Source organism: Oncorhynchus masou, chromosome 24 (genome assembly GCF_036934945.1).
Source record: "Oncorhynchus masou masou isolate Uvic2021 chromosome 24, UVic_Omas_1.1, whole genome shotgun sequence".
In the NCBI taxonomy this organism is placed as follows: Eukaryota; Metazoa; Chordata; class Actinopteri; order Salmoniformes; family Salmonidae; genus Oncorhynchus; species Oncorhynchus masou.
This window is the reverse complement of record NC_088235.1, coordinates 50316112-50333997: the sequence shown is the minus strand read 5'-3', so window position 1 is coordinate 50333997 and position 17886 is coordinate 50316112. Positions and strand designations below refer to the sequence as shown.

Sequence of the window (17886 nt, the reverse complement as noted above, 5' to 3'; positions counted from 1 at the left end):
CGATTCTCAGAAATATGCCGTACTTGGAAGATATTTCGCAAAGACTCATTAACAGCAGATGAAAACCCATGTTATGCTCCAATGAGAAAAATTAGCAAAAAAAGTTTTGCTCATAAATGGCCTTACAGGCCAGGCCATGTAAGGTTTTTGCCACGGGAAAGTACAGTAATATTGAGAGGCTGTTGCTTTGTGGACCAGCGGGATACACATCCCACATGAATCATAGTCGACAACCATATGAAGGAATGCCTGGCACCTAGTCAAAGCCACGGGCTAGGAGGAACTGCACAGCAGAATGCCTCACCAAGCTTTCACTTGCTTCAATGCACAGCTGAAAAGACACTCACGACAAGAACAGGGCTACACACTGCATCAGCCCAAAACGTCAAGACAAGCACAAGGCTATGTTTTCTTTTATGCAGCCTACATTGGTTCCCCATACTGGCCCTGGAAGACCACTGTGCTATATTCTCAGGTCTACATTGAAGACCTATGCTAGACAACAGTCAGGTGATATCAGACCCAAGGCAGTGATCCATCAATGTCCGAAGAAAAGATTATGGATGGAAATAGTTGTTGTAATGAAAACCAGCATAAATATTATAGTTCTCAAAACAGGACCAGTTGCAAGACACTGAAAAGTCGAATGCTTTGTGCCATGGTGGTAAAGACTACCACCCAACGACTGGTGGACCATGACAGCCCAGCGCTGATTGTGGATTGACCATACACCCGGGGCCCCATTGTGGCTCCATAGCTAAGACTTCTTTATATTTTGTTTATTTGGATCCCCATTAGCTTTTGCATAAGTAGCAGCTACTCTTCCTGGGGTCCACAAAAAAACACAAAACATGACAAGTAACAAAACACTGATAGTCAAGGACAGTCACACCATTGATATACAAACAATACAACAACAAAAATAATACAAACAATACATATATATATATATATATATATATATATATATATATATATATATATATATATATATATATATATTGTGTGTTAGTGTGTCTGTGTTTGTTTGTGTCCCCATCACAGTCCCAGGAGTTATTATTTAATCTGTTTTTTAAGGTAATTTTGCTGTTTGCTTGAGTAATTGGAGGTGGAAGGGAGTTCCATGCGATGATAGCTCCGTATCATGCCATGAATTCGTTTTGAACATGGGGACTGTGAAGAGACCCTTGGTGGCATGTTTTGTGGGGTATGTATGGGTGTTTGAGCTGAATGTTGTTTGATTATGCAGACAATCTGGAATTTAAGTCACAGTAATATTTATCATAAAAACTAGAAGAGAAGCCGTTAATCTCTCGTCAACCCTCAACCAGGAAAGACTTGCATGCATGCTGTTGATGTTAGTTCTGTATGTGCAGTTAATGGAAAGGCCTGCTGTTCTGTTTTGAGCCAGCTGCAGCTCTGCAATGTCTATCTTTGCTGCACTGGACCATATTACCAGCCAGTAATCAAGATAGGACCAGAGCCTTAATGGCTAGTACAGTTGATTTTTGTGTCAAAAACAGAGGACTTACAGTGGGGCAAAAAAGTATTTAGTCAGCCACCAATTGTGCAAGTTCTCCCACTTATAAAGATGAGAGGCCTGTAAGTTTCATCATAGGTACACTTCAACTATGAAAGACAAAATGAGAAAAAAATCCAGAAAATCACATTGTAGGATTTTTAATGAATTTATTTGCAAATTATGGTGGAAAATAAGTATTTGGTCACCTACAAACAAGCAAGATTTCTGGCTCTCACAGACCTGTAACTTCTTCTTTAAGAGGCTCCTCTGTCCTCCACTCGTTACCTGTATTAATGGCACCTGTTTGAACTTGTTATCAGTATAAAAGACACCTGTCCACAACCTCAAACAGTCACACTCCAAACTCCACTATGGCTAAGACCAAAGAGCTGTCAAAGGACACCAGAAACAAAATTGTAGACCTGCACCAGGCTGGGAAGACTGAATCTGCAATAGGTAAGCAGCTTGGATTGAAGAAATCAACTGTGGGAGCAATTATTAGGAAATGGAAGACATACAAGTTCACTGATAATCTCCCTCAATCTGGGGCTCCATGCAAGATCTCACCCCGTGGGGTCAAAATGATCACAAGAACGGTGAGCAAAAATCCCAGAACCACACGGGAGGACCTAGTGAATGACCTGCAGAGAGCTGGAACCAAAGTAACAAAGCCTACCATCAGTAACACACTATGCCGCCAGGGACTCAAATCCTGCAGTGCCAGACGTCTCCCCCTGCTCAAGCCAGAAGTTTGCTAGAGAGCATTTGCATGATTCAGATGAAGATTGGAAGAATGTCATATGGTCAGATGAAACCAAAATAGAACTTTTTGGTAAAAACTCAACTCGTCCTGTTTGGAGGACAAAGAGTTGCATCCAAAGAACACCATACCAACTGTGAAGCATGGGGGTGGAAACATCATGCTTTGGGGCTGTTTTTCTGCAAAGGGACCAGGACGACGATCCGTGTAAAGGGAAGAATGAATGAGGCCATGTATCGTGAGATTTTGAGTGAAAACCTCCTTCCATCAGCAAGAGCATTGAAGATGAAACGTGGCTGGGTCTTTCAGCATGACAATGATCCCAAACACACCGCCCGGGCAACGAAGGAGTGGCTTCGTAAGAAGCATTTCAAGGTCCTGGAGTGGCCTAGCCAGTCTCCAGATCTCAACCCCATAGAACATCTTTGGAGGGAGTTGAAAGTCCGTGTTGCCCAGCAACAGCCCCAAAACATCACTGCTCTAGAGGAGATCTGCATGGAAGAATGGGCCAAAATACCAGCAACAGTGTGTGAAAACCTTGTGAAGACTTACAGAAATCGTTTGACCTCTGTCATTGCAAATACATTCATTAAAAATCCTACAATGTGATTTTCTGGATTTTTTTCTAATTTTGTCTGTCATAGTTGAAGTGTACCTATGATGACATTTACAGGCCTCTCTCATCTTTTTAAGTGGGAGAACTTGCACAATTGGTGGCTGACTAAATACTTTTTTTGCCCCACTGTATTTTTAATAATAGACATATATCCCTCCCCTTCTTCAGATCAACTTTGTCAATATGACTTGAACATGATAATTTGGGAAACAGACACCCTGGTTCAAATCCAGGCTGTATCACAACTGTCCGTGGTTGGGAGTCCCATAGGGTGGCGCACAATTGACTTCCCTACATAAATAAAGGTTAAATAAAAAAAATGTAACAATTGACAATCTAATGTTATACCTAGGAGTTTAGCTTCCTCAACTTGCTCAATGGTCACACCCTTTATGTACAACTCCAGTTGAGGTTTAGGTGTTAGAGAATGTTTTGAACCGAATACAATGCTTTTAGTTTTAGATCTATTTAAAACCAGTTGACCTATTCTGATACTGACTGTAGCTCCTTATTAGAATCTCAGTGAGCTCACTGGCTTTGGCTACTGACATGTAGAGTGTGGAATCATCAGCATACATAGTCATTCTAGTTTCATGTAAGATCAGTCGCAAATCATTTGTAAAAATAGAGAAAAGTAACGGCCCAAGGCAACTGCCCTGAGGGATTTGGCAATGTAGATATATGATGTTAGAGAAGCTTCCATTGAGGAACACACTGTGGGTTCTATTGAATAAATAACTCACCAAACATGTAATGGCAGGTGATGCGAAGCTATAGCAAGTGAGTTTTTTTTCAATAACAATTTAGGATCAATAACATCAAAGGCTGCACTGAAATCTAACAATACCGCTCCAACTATCATCTTAATATCCATGTATTTTAATCATCTGTCATCTGAGTCAGTGCAGTACAAGTTGAATACCCTTCTCTGTAGGCATGCTGAAAGTCAGTAGTTAACTTGTTCCCTGAAAAATATTATTCTATTTGGTCAAACAATCCTCTCCATCAGTTTACTAAGAACAGGCAGAAAACTGACTGGTCGGCTGTTAGAGCCAGCAAAGGGTGCTTTACTATTTTTAGGCAGTTAATTACTTCCGCTTCCTTCCACGCCTGTGGGCACCCACACTTCTTAAGGCTTTGGTTAAAGATATAGCAAATAGGATTGGCACATACAGTCTGCTACCATTCCCAATAGTTTCACATACCTGGTGGCATGTCATTATTGATGGATAACAATACTTTTTCCACCTCTCCCACACTAACTTGACCAAATTCAAAACAGCCATCCTTCTCTTTCATTAATATATATTTGAATTAAAAAAAAATATGATTGTTCACTGTTCAATGTTGTCATTTCACTTCTGAGTTTTTCCACTTTACGAGTGAAATAATTGTTAAAATGATTGGCAATATCGAAAGGTTTGTTATCGATAACCCATTACCTTCAATGGAGATTAACAGGGTTTTCTGCCCATGACATCATTTAAGGTACTCCAAAGTCTTTTTTCCATTGTGTTTTATGCCATTTATCTTTGGTTGGGAATATAATTCTTATTTTTTTATGTTTAGTCACAAAATGGCTCAATTTGTTGAGCCAGCTGTTGAAATCTTTGCCCCAGTTGTCCCTTCTATGTGAGACAGTGTCTACCCAGTTCCATGGGGGACAGCACATCCCTAATGCTAATGATACAGGGGTTAGGGGAGGGTGTTTGTGAGGGAAAGAGTCAAAAAGAGATGCAGAGAGTCAGTGAAAGAGAAATTAGAGGATGAGAGAGGGAGGGAGATAATTCGATGGGAAAATAAAGGGAAAGTTGGAATTTCTTAATTTGAAATGTAAGGGAAAATATAGTCAGTCGTCACAGTTTTGTCCTCAGTGCTTCAGGTCTGTACTCTTAAGTATTCATCTCTTTCCATCTTTTCCTCACTCTCCCTCCTTCTTTGTATCTCTCTTTCTTCAATTTAGAGTCATTATGAGAAGGGGTTACTATTGTCAAACTTTGTAGTGCATATAAGCCCACTGAGAAAGAATCAATCACACATGTGATCTTTGAAAATGTACTTTTTGGATGTAGAATACCCTTTCTTCCCCCTCGGTGCTCCATGAGAAGCAGAGTTTATTGGTGGCTGGGTTGGTCCGTTCCTGGGTTGTGGTGTGGTGTGGTGTACCCTCGTCTCTGGGGAAGACATTAGTCTGTCTGCAGCAGCTGGGACTTCAGAGGATGGGAAGGGAAAAAGTGCTACACTCCTTTCTGACAGAAAGAGAGTGGGATAGAGAGAAAGGAAAAGAGGGAAACAGTTCCATATGTCTGGAAAGCTAAGTGTGCTAATAGGCTAATGAGTTCTCTGTGTGATGTGGCGCTGGGAAGATATTGAGAGAGGTCATCATGTAGGGGAAGGAGCAGCTTGTTAACCCTATCAACTCACTGCCTAACTTGTCTCTCATACACAATAGTTCACTGACGATGTCCTCAATTTGGGCAGTGCCAATAAAAACTGAGGAAGTCATGTCGACAGACTGATTGCGGTTAAACATACCTAGCCAAAAGAGGATGCCACATCATCATCATCATCACTAAATACATTAGCTCTTATTGGTTTAGGAGTCATCCAGGACATGCTCTGCTCCTCATCTTGTGGAAAAAGTGGTGTTCTTCTAGAAAGAAGCAGAGGGTAAATGAATCACATCCTCGTCTCATCCTCCATTTCACTCGCTCTCCCACAATCGTTCTCATCCATTTCGATGCAGCGTGTGCGGACGAGGGCCAAGGAAAGCCGACTGGCCTTGCTCTTCTATTCCATGCTGCAGACTTGGCCTAGTTTGTAGGTGGTTGTTTTCCAAGCCAGCGATGCAGGGAAGAGAGACCCAAACATCCCAACCGCATCTCGTCAGGTCTGCATGGCCCAGAGATCAAAAGTGTGTGGCGTCTAGCCGCCGTCAGTGAGATGTCATCCAGGGTGTCTGTAAACCTGAAGGAAACACAGAGGGAGCATTTTGACCATGTGTTGGCTGGGATATTTACAACAATGTGCGCATATTGTTTTTCTGTCCGATATCAGTGAAGGTTAGGTTAGCCAGTATGGTTGAAAGGTGTTTATATTAACTAACCTATGCTATTAAATATTGTTCAGATGGCTAGCAATCAGTGAGGGAAGGGACATTTATTTTTCTTATGACATAGATTTTCCCCAGCCCCTGTGAAATAGTTGGGTGCGCGCGTAACTCTTTCCCTGAAACTAGCTGTTATGTTGAGCTCACACACATACGTTTCCTGCCACCCCTCAGCCAATGCCGATCCCCAGAGCTGATGGTTCTACAGGTGTGAGCATGTCGGATCACGCTTCTCTTTATTCATTGTGGCACAACCCTTGGGCTAAAAGTTCATGCGTAGCCAAAGTACTGTACACCCACCAACAGTCACACCACTTGCTAGTCCTCCCCATGATACCTACAGTATGTTCTCTGCGTGGTAGCACAGTGCTACAAAGATAACATAATACCCATTGCCTTGATTTCCCCTATAGGAAGAACACGGTATTGACCACAGTAAAGACCGCAGAAGTTGTAATAGGTTTAATCACCAAACAAAGGGTGTATGTATTTCACTAGCATGTCTCTTTGAACTAACGGGTGCCAGCTGTGTTGGTGTCAGTTTATAGTTGTGAATTTGTTGGGTTAAGTCAAATTAACCCGTTTTCATATATTTACGTGCGCCTTTTAAACTATTAGCGACAGTCCATCACAGCATGAAGCTTGACAAAACAAGTTTGCACCTAGGCTCAAGTCATAAAATAGGAGTTAATGTAGTAGGTTTTAAAAGCGATTCCAAAATGCCAAAGCTGTAATATGAAACAAAGGCTCGTCTATGGCAACAAAGGAGGCATTTTCCCTGTCGGTCCTTCCACCCCCAGCCATAGCAAACACTCTAGATGTACTGTACAATTTTCTAGAGATGGTTGAGATGATGAATATATGAATATCTGGAATGATACCACCACTTTTAGGTGCCCCTGTCATGCAATACTTTTTCTGGATGGCTACTAGTAAATACGGGCTTTTCTGTTGAAGTATACTGTCTCTGTCACTATCTCAGCCTCTATTAAAATCTGAAATTGTGCCATTCTCAGTTATGTATGAAGTAATCAAGAGCTTGGAAAACATTAATTGTTTAAGAATAGAGTGGTTGAAATTTCAATTTAAAAGTTTTAACTTGAGACTGAGGACCAGGTATTAGTGCCTTTAACTGAAAGCATCTCGCATGATGTCGGGGGGCGGCCAATGCAGGAGAGGGTTTCCTGCTCCTCGTCTTCTACCTTCAACCACCTCTTCTTAATGTGTAAAACCTGTTGGTAGATAAATCCGGAAAGATCTAGGACCATGAAGAAAAAAAACTGTCTGTGCAGTTGGCTTCTGCGCCCTCTCACCCGCTAGTGACTGAATGCTGATATACTTGGTTCTGACTCACTACAGGCTGTCCGACAAGAACAGTACGGAAGCTTCTCACAGTCCAGGACTTTTATTATCTTCATCACCGCACACTGTAGTGTGGTAAATGTTGGGGATGAGGGTTAAGGCATTAAGACCAACCCATAGTTCAAAATAACCTGGTGAGTCACTTATGGTCAAGTGAAGGTCAGAACCACCAAAAATTACATATACAGTATACGACACGGAATCCACAAGGACAAGAAAGTAGCTGCAAGTGGTTAGTAGGTGATAGCTAGACTAACAGTCATCACACATGAAGAGTCACTGCATTTAATGTTTCCTTTGTACCTATTCACACACAGACACTCCCACTCTCAAAGGGCTCATATCAGCTAGTCTAGGCATTCACAGTTTATGAGTGAATGTGTGTAAGCATGACTGTACCGCCCTCAAGACAGTGGCAGCATTGTGTGTAAGCAGATGGATATGTGCAGGTGTGTGTCAAGATGTGTTTTCATCATTCACTAGGCCGAGACATTTCAATAAGCACCAGTCGATTGTATAACAATCACGCTGTTATTACCACTATCACCACAGCAAGCGGCTGGCAGACAACCAGTCCTGACGGTCTCAGTGACTAAGACTCACCTGACCTCCTCTTGCCACCGTGTGCCTTTTCTATCTGGTTATCCCCTCACCCTGGTCAGGTCGGGGTAGGGGCGGTGTGTGTATTTCCTCACAAGGATAACAAAACAAAGAAAATTCAGACAAGTGGGGACATTTCCCTGAGGCGGCAGGGTAGCCTAGTGGTTAGAGCGTTGGACTAGTAACCGAAAGGTTGCAAGTTCGAATCCCTGAGCTGACAAGGTACAAATCTGTCGTTCTGCCCCTGAACAGGCAGTTAACCCACTGTTCCTTAGGCCGTCATTGAAAATAAGAATTTGTTCTTAACTGACTTGCCTAGTAAAATTAATTTAAAAAAGTACATTTTGCCGGGCCCCACAAGGAAAAATGCTATTTTAGGCTTAGGGGTTAGGTTTAGGTTACAATTAGGGTAAGGGTTCGAATTATGGTTCGGTTTAGTGTTTGAGGTTAGGGTTAGGTTATAGCTTAGGGTTTAGGCTAAATAGGATTTTGAATGGGAATCAATTGTTTGGTCCCCACAAGGATAGTAAAACAAACGTGTGTGTGTGTGTGTGTGTCTTTGTTCGTGTGTGTGTGTGTGTGTGTGTGTGTGTGTGTGTGTGTGTGTGTGTGTGTGTGTGTGTGTGTGTGTGTGTGTGTGTGTGTGTGTGTGTGTGTGTGTGTGTGTGTGTGTGTGTGAGGGTGGGGAGTCACAGACTGAATAGCAGTTCAGACTGCTATTCCGGTGTCATGTCTGGATGAAGGGAATGAGAGGGGGGAGGAAGAGAAGGTGGGATTGGGGGATGTGAAAAGTTCCCCTCAGTTACGTACTCATCTTCTCACTGTCATCTTCTATTAATACTTACGCTACAACTCGGGCCGAGTTCACATCGAGTTCCCACAAGCTAAAATGGCGTCTTTTAATTTACATCAATTTTTATGGATAAAATACTATTTGTAGGCCTATTCAGCTATTATAGGCAACAGTCAGCAGTAATAAGTGACTCCAATGTTGTGTAGGGATGCCAATCAACATGTGTATACACTATATTGGAAAGGGGAATGTAGCGTTGTCATATTTCATGATGGCAATATGAATACGCCTGGGTAGTTGACGACAGGGCGTGTTTTGGTGTTTGCATACATAGACTTTTGGCTGTGTAGACCTTTGGCTTGTTGGCCAGTCAGTCTCAGTTAACTTAGCTTCCCACACGGTGACTCTATTTATAACCCAGGGTAAACAAAATGGATACAAGGAACACATGGGAAAGGTCTCAAGATGGTGCTGTTGTCAGGGAATTCATGGTGGGCACTATCGGCTCAACGTGATACAGTGACGCTTTGGCTAGGACCATTCACTCATTGGCTATGACTGGACGGAATGGAAATTATTTCATGCAGAGAGAAACTGTGGCTAGATAAATATACCCTCTGTCTGTCTGTCTGTCTGTCTAGGCACTGTCTCTGGCTTGTCATGGTTGCCTAGCCATGGAGTCTGTGGTCCCTGAGTTTAACATAAATGGATTTGTACTGTTTCATGAGGTACTGGCCATGTAGTCACTTATAAAATAGATGCACTGTTGAGGGGGTGGACTGACCATAGAGTGAGAAGAATTGGAAGGGTCTATGGAATTGTGCTTGAAGGACTTTAGCTTCACTGTAAATATTAATGCTGTAAGTAAATATGCCCTCCCTAACTTGTCCCCCTACAGATCAAGCTTCCTGTGCTGATGTTGGGGCTTTCATCAGACCTGAGGCCTGGGGAGTTTGTGGTGGCCATCGGAAGCCCCTTCTCACTCCAGAACACAGTTACCACAGGAATAGTCAGCACGACCCAACGAGGGGGCAAGGAGTTGGGCCTACGCAACTCTGAAATGGAATACATTCAGACAGACGCTATTATCAATGTGAGTCTGTGAACACATGCACACACATCCCAAAGGATTGTGAACTGAGAACTGAAGTGATGTCCTTTTTTTGTTGACAGTATGGTAATTCAGGAGGCCCTCTGGTGAATCTGGTGAGAATACTCTTTGTTTATTGACTGTTAAACAGTAGTTCTACATGTCTAATAGAAGGCAGACACTGTGTCTGCATGATGGCACATTCTAGTTTGAAACTGTATGCAAATGTGTGATTGTGTTAGTGTTATTAGTGTGTCACTGGATTTCAGACACTAAATTGACTATTGTATATTGTTGTTGGATGATTGTATTATTGACTTCATTATTGGCGGTGTTATTGTAGGATGGGGAAGTGATCGGGATCAACACTCTGAAAGTGACAGCTGGTATTTCTTTCGCCATTCCCTCCGATAAGATCAGAGAGTTCCTGACTGAATCCTACGACAGACAGTCCCGAGGTAGGACGTTGAATCCCTATAATCATCCTGGGTGTAACATCTAAATATGTCCCCCTAGTGTATGGACCTGTTTACACGGAACCTAATGGCGTGAGCCATCGTGCGCTATCGTGCATAAATGTATTTTGTCCCCCTACACCAGACGCAATCACGACACACAGGTTAAAATGTCAAAACAAACTCTGAACCAACGGCATGAATTTGGGGACAGGTCGAAAAGCATTAAATATGTATGGCAATTTAGCTAGTTAGCTTGCACTTGCTAGCTAATTTGTCCTATTTAACTAGCTAATTTGTCCTATTTAGCTAGCTTGCTGTTGCTAGCTAATTTGTCCTGGAATATAAACATTGAGTTGTTATTTTACCTGAAATGCACAAGGTCCTCTACTCTGACAATTAATCCACACATAAAATGGCCAACCAAATAGTTTAGTCATCTCTCCTCCTTCCAGGCTTTTTCATCTTTGAATTTATATAGTGATTGTCATCTACACCATATTTCCACGACAACCTGCAAAACATTTCGTCTTTCAATCACCCACGTGGGTATAACCAATGAGGAGATGGCACATGGGTACCTGCTTCTATAAACCAATGAGGAGATGGGAGAGGCAGGACTTGCAGCGCGATCTGCGTCAGAAATAGAAAGGAGTTATATTTTAGCCCTGGGCATCGCAGACGTTCGTTGCCGCGCGCGAGCAGTGTGTGTGCAATAATTGAATAACATGGATTTCTACATTTATTTTGCAACGCTCGCGCACACGACGTGTCCGGTCTGGTCAGCATGTTAGCCATGTTTTGAGGATAACCATAAACACTTACAGACATTTTGATTCAGACCCCATTATATCTAAGCATATTCCATGACTCACATCAACACCATCATCCCAGACACCCTGGACCCAATCCAAGTTGCAAAAAAAGATCCACAGATCACCAATCTCTATTGCACTCTACACCAGGGGCATTTCTTGGATTTGAAGACATTCGGGCCCAAAGCCAGTAGGGGCGTCCAGGGGCATTCTTCCCTGGCCCCCAAAGAAAGGAATTTCAACAGCTAAATGCTTGAATTTGGCGCATTTTGACACGAACACAGAGATTAGAACATTGAGAGCTTAGGAAATGTTCAGGTAAATTGTACCTTCCTACCTGCCACAGCAGACACTGCCAGTACTCAATTACAGTTGCTACTGTGGGGGTCTCTACTCTGGAACACATAGATCTACAGTGTATTGCCAAAAACCACTCAACAACTTCAAACACAAACTGAGAGGGACACACGCACACAAACTGTGTCGTAATTAGAATCCATAGAGCAGCTTTAAGTGATACTGTCTACTGTGTGCTCACCCCTCCTCTGCCTCTCTACATCGCTTTCTTTACATCACTTTTTTTCTTGTCTGCCTCATCAGAAAGGTCTCAAGGTAGAGGTGCAGCATGTCATTAGTTAGTTTTAAAGGGTGACTGCATTATAGATTTTGATTATTAAGAAATGCTGGCGTCAATGACTGAATTCAAATGTGAGTTGGTTTCGGGGTGTGGTTTGATGTGGGTGTCCCCTGTGTGTGTTCGCTGGTGGGAAGAGTTAGCCAAATTATTTAGCCAATTAGCTTCAGCCGGCTGGTGCACAACCTTTTTCTCATTTCCAGATTTATGTATGCATTTCTGAAATGTATAGTTGGTTTGAGGTTTTTAAGTAATTGATATTTGGAGCTATTGAAATTTTAACATGTTGTCCCATTACATTTTGTAATTAACCGATTGTCCCGAACAAGCCCCATAGGGATATCCAAAGTCAACCCAAATTTACTACAGGATTTAAGATCATGCCGCGTGCAGCTGCACTCCGAATTGATGATTACTTGTGTGCTGCCCACTTGTGTGCTGTGGGCATGTAGGAGGGATTGAAACAAACCCAACCATAATTTATGAGGTCACGACCACAAGTCTTACAAAACTCTCTTTTGGACGAGACTGACTTTAATTCCCAAAATTATCCTATTTACTGTTTTTAGTCAATTTTGACAGTACAATAAATGTTTCTGACTCATATCAATGCCACATAAGCTGTTTTATAAATGAGAAGTTGGTTTATAGGGGCAGTTGTCTTTAAAGTTACTAATGGGCAGTTTTCTTTTACAAATAGTTACTTAGCCTATATGGAAATAACAGACATGAGCCAAGCATGTTTACCTTTAGAATGGAATAGGTTATAAGACCTCTGTGATTCATTTAATTTAGTCAGTTCTACCAACTCAACATTGCTCATTTTCAACAGGGGTAGCCTTTCCTGCAGTCGAATAACCAAAGTGCCCTCTAGTGGCCTCATGAGTGGTATTTTATTAATATTTTTCATAATTTCATAATTAATGAACATGTATTTTTTTTAACGGCCCAAAATCCGGTGTTTCTATGTCAAATGGTTTTGTTATATTTCATTCTTCTGCTATGTGTATAAAGTGTAATATTAGGATGCAAACTCAAAATTGAATACATTTCAATTCTATACCTGACATGGTACAGGTGTCTTCTTTTTTGAAGCCCATAACCATGTGTGTGAGGTATATACTTTTGTTTCAAAGGAGATTAGTTTAAGACTACCAGGAAACACTCTGTGCGACCCTGATTTAGCCCACTGCAATAAAAGGTTAAATGTAAAGTTGAGCTTCAGTCCACAGATACTGTATGTGCTTCAGTCAGAAAAATGTCTTCGGTCTCAGCTAGCTAGCCAGTCAGTAGCTACCGAAGTGGCTAGCCATCCAAGCTAGCTACAGATACGAAACCCATTAAATACACTCGCAGTAAATAAACACTTGTCCTAATACGACTTATATCAACATTCTTTGCTTGCCCATTCACTAAATATACTGTTAAATAACTGGATGACACCCAATAGCTTTAGGATGCTGAGCGCTAAGGCTAGCTTATTAGCATTAGCCAGCCCTTACGCTAAAGGAGACTAGCTACTGTTTACTATCTGTCACTTTCTTCTTAGTTATATGTACATGTCTACCTCAATTACCTCGTACCCCTGCAAATCGACTCGGTACTGGTACCCCTTGAATATAGCCAAGTTATCATTACGGATTGTGTATCTATTGCTACTTTTAGTATGATGTGTTTTTCTTTTCTATTATTTCTCTATTTTCTTTCTCTCTGCATTGTTGGAAAGGGCCCGGAAGTAAACATTTCACTGTTAGTCCACACCTGTTGTTTATAAAGCATGTGACAAATAACATTTGATTTGACCCAGGCTCAGAATCACCCAGATATTCTTTGAGTCAAAAGGAAACCCCTTTTGCATATGATTAAAGAGCTACCCTCTTCCTGATTTTTTTTTCTCCTTCTCATTGTGTTCCCTTAGGAAGAGTTGGGGCAAAGAAGAGATACATTGGTGTGAGGATGATGACACTCACTCCAGCGTAAGTAGATCCTAATTAACTGGTCATATTTGTAATGAAAAGGATGGGACGTTTTCTTTTGTCAACTTCTGATAAATACAATGAAAGACTTGAGACTGTGAAAGTTTCCACTAAACTGGAGAATGTAGTTATCCAAAGCTGTCAAAAATAACATGTTTGAACTGGGCCTGGTAAACTGCATTTCAGTTGGATACAGACAACGAAGCACTTTTTCCTAATGGGTTCCTTAATTTCTTCCCCTTCACTCTCTAGGTTGACCAAGGAGCTAAAGGTGCGACACAAAGACTTCCCTGATATCACCTCTGGAGCCTACGTCATGGAGGTGATCTCCAAAACGCCGGCCGCAGCGTAAGTACAAACTAACAGGGAAAGAAAGTACAAAGACACTCCATCTCACCAGTAATATGAGTTTCTTATGATTTTGAGGACAAGTTGTCTGACTTTTTATGTGCTCAGGGGTATTGTCTTTGGCTCTTTCCACTGTATGTACACGTTTAAAATGTATATAGACCTTCAACTCCCATTTTCACGTGCAAATGCATACACATAGACACATACAACCGCCCTTAATAAAACATTGCTTGTTCACCCACTCAAAAATCCTCCTCCTCCCACATCCTCAGCAGCACATTCAGTGTGATCATCTCTGGTGACCACAGTTCTACCAGAGAAGGGTTGTGGTTGGAGAGACGCTGAGGTCAGCTATTCCATTCATCCCTCAAGTAGCAAGGGGTTTGCTGTGGTTTTCCTGGTCCCTCTCACCCTGCCCTAGTTCTTATATTAGGCCTTCTGTGTCTCATTGGTGGTGTAAGTGTTAGTCCTGTTAGCCTGAGTACAATGAGGGGAATGTGGAAGTATTATCAGTGGTGGTGGGAGCGTAGTTGTGTGAAAGTGGAGGCTTTGATGTCACTTCTGGGAACCACTCCAGTCTTTGTGTAATTTGGTTTTACTAGATTTCTATTCCGGGTGTGTTTGGTCTGTGGGAGAGTGTTGCACAAAGCACTTTCCCCTGACTAATTATTGTGGTCCGGATGAAGGATACATATATGTTGTCATTTAGACTCTTATCCAGAGCCACTTATAGGAACAATTAGGGTTAAATGCCTTGCTCAAGGGCACATTGGCCATTTTTTTATCTCTCGCCTAGTCGGCTCAGGGATTCGAACCAGCTACCTTTACGGTTACTGGCCAAACGCTCTTAACCGCTTGGCTACCTGCCGCAGATTTCAGTTAATTCCAACACATTTGTCCTGCACTACAGATTAAAGCATCAAATAATGTGTGAACTATATTTACCTTCTAACAAGAAATATAAAGGCAACCCGGCCAATTGAATCCATTCCTAGCGGAATGTAGGTGCAATAAAGAGCAATCAATACCTTGAAATAACAATCTTATTATTATAGCTAACCGTTCTATCAAGCATGTTTGTTGCTGTAGTTCTCATTCTGTTGTGTTCCTCCTCTCTTAGTGGCGGTCTGAAGGAGCATGATGTCATCATCTCCATCAACGGCCAGCGGATTTCCTCTGCAACCGACGTGAGCACCATCATCAAGAAGGATGCCACGCTGCAGGTGGTGGTGCGCCGTAGTAACGAGGATGTCATCATCACCATCGTTCCCATGGAGATCGACCCCTGACCCCCCAGCCCCACCCATGAGCTGATGCTCATTAGCATCACCAATGGACCTTATATGGACATGTGTGTTTAATCGCGCCCCAATCTGTGGCCTTTAGGGCTTTGTGGCATCATGCACCTGGACTCCGCCTTGAAAAGGAACGATTGTATAGAGCATCTCAGCAGAGTTGTACTTCCTCATCCATGTGTATTACACTTTTATTATTGTACGCTTCTAGTACTGTTAACTGTTAAACACTAGCTAGTTGACCTGTTTTGACTTGTTTGTTCTGTTTTTTTATACTGACTGATTGTTCAGACGGAGGCCCACCGTGGCAATGTAAAACAATGTAGAGAGCAGCTCTGAGCGAGTTGTGCAATTATTTTTTTCTAAATTCCTATTCTAAGTACTGTAGTTTTATGGTGTATTTGTTGATGACATTTACAGAGAAGAGAATAAAGTGTTTTATGATGGTAACTTTGATGTTGGAGATGAAAGGATCAATCTGAAGAGCTCACGTATCACAATCTTTTTCAAGCACTTTCTCTCCCCACCTCTCTTTCTGTATCGCTTTCTTTCACTCACACGCACACACACACACACACACACACACACACACACACACACACACACACACACACACACACACACACACACACACACACACACACACACACACACACACACACACACACACACACACACACACACAAACATACAGACACACACACACTGTGATGGACTGCTCCCTGACTGAGATTAGATTTACAATATTTTCTTTGCATGTGTATGAGTTGAGCCATGACACACATACACACACACACACACACACACACACACACACACACACACACACACACACACACACACACACACACACACACACACACACACACACACACACACTCACAAGGAGGACATACAATTGATGTGGGGCTGTTTTATATTTAGTTTTACTGCCCCCATAAGGGTTTGATACTGGCCCTCTTGTGGCAGTTGGGCTGACCTCACAGAGAGGATAATGGTCCATACACGTAATCCAGACAAGGTCCTACAGATGAGACACTCACATGAACACACCGTAAATGATACAGACAACATCTTAGTGTCATTATACTCCTTATAGTGTGTTGTAACATATCAAGTATTTTAGTTCAGAATCTAGACACATTTCCCATTGATTTATTCAACATTAAAAATATTAATATTTCAAAGGTAGATTTAGATTTAGTTCATTTTAAGACTTACTGTTTGCAACAATATACTCTACAAGTACATCAAATTCACAGAGTGGGCTCTCTGCTAATTCTGAAGCTCTGATGAATTTTATGATCACCAATAGAGTGAATGGGAAAATGGATTAAAAGAGACCACCCTCTGCTGGTGATTTTCAGAATGTGCAATCCTAAAAGAGGACTGTGATTGGTTAATGACCTGTAATGTACATTTCTATGTGTGAAATTGGTAATGTAATTAAAAGTACCAGAGAGCCCATTCTGTAAATTTGATGTGTTTGAAGTGTATATTGTTCCAAATAATATGTCAAAAAATAAGACTTGAGAAATCAATATTCATAGTTTTTATGTTGAATAAATTAAGGTGAAAAAGTATCCCAAAAATGCTGGAGTTCAGTTGGTGTAGGCCTAGATTCTAACTGATTTCAGTGGATGAATAACATGATCAAGACCACTTAATCACACCTAGAGGAGATAGTGCAGAGGGTGAGGCTCAGGATTTTAATCTTCCCAATTCAGTATTCACATGCTACACATCAGAGTAACATGAAGAGGAGAGCTTATATAACATGATACACTAGATGTTGTAGTGCATTTTCAAGTACAGTAAAAAGGAAACATGTTAAGCAACTGCTGCCATCTAACGGTTCTATGAAACACTACATCCTGGTACACAGAATCAAAACACTTCACTTTTTCAGTCTCGGTCACACAGATGTTTCAAAGTGTTGCATTGATAGCCTTCACTCTGCAAAAACATTGTTTCAGTGGGGTTGCTAACTGCCCCAGAGACAGTGAAAACATCATGCATATGTCACTCCATGGGTGTAGTCGTGGATTCAGCTGTGAAGGGAAGGGTGTGCCTATGTATGAAGTCTACTAATGCTCTGCCAGGGTTTGTGCCCAAACCATCAGTCATAAGGGTCATGATTCATGAGGGCATTAACTAATTTCTCTACAATCTAGAACCTAAAAGGGTTCTTAGGCTGTCCCCATAGATGCCTTTGAATAACGCTATTTGGTTCCAGGTAGAACCCTTTTGGGTTCCATGCATAGCCCTTTCCACAGAGGGTTCTAGATGGAACCCAAAAGTGTTTCACCTTGAACCAAAAAGGTTCTACCTGGAGCCAAAAGAGGGTTCTCCTATGGGGACAGCCGAAGAACCCTTTTGGAACCCTTTTTTCCAAGAGTGTACGCTTTGCCTATTAGCCCTGAGGGGTATCCTACGAAGCAGAATTGAGGAGTTAGCAAGGTAACTTTGATCAACTCTGAGTTCATACGAAAGTGGCTCACCTTTTAG

The 17886-nt window shown here is 41.8% G+C and overlaps 1 protein-coding gene across 1 annotated transcript in view; it reads left to right on the top strand.

Annotated features, from left to right (window-relative positions):
• LOC135512299 (serine protease HTRA1A-like) overlaps positions 1-16196 on the top strand; it is a 34645-nt gene extending 18449 nt beyond the window's left edge. The window contains exons 4-9 of the mRNA XM_064934185.1: positions 9661-9855; positions 9936-9968; positions 10196-10310; positions 13675-13732; positions 13985-14080; positions 15204-16196. Coding sequence (XP_064790257.1) covers positions 9661-9855; positions 9936-9968; positions 10196-10310; positions 13675-13732; positions 13985-14080; positions 15204-15372 — 666 coding nt within the window. The 3' untranslated portion in view covers positions 15373-16196. The remainder of the gene's footprint in view (positions 1-9660; positions 9856-9935; positions 9969-10195; positions 10311-13674; positions 13733-13984; positions 14081-15203) is intronic.
• Positions 16197-17886: the final 1690 nt, after the last annotated feature.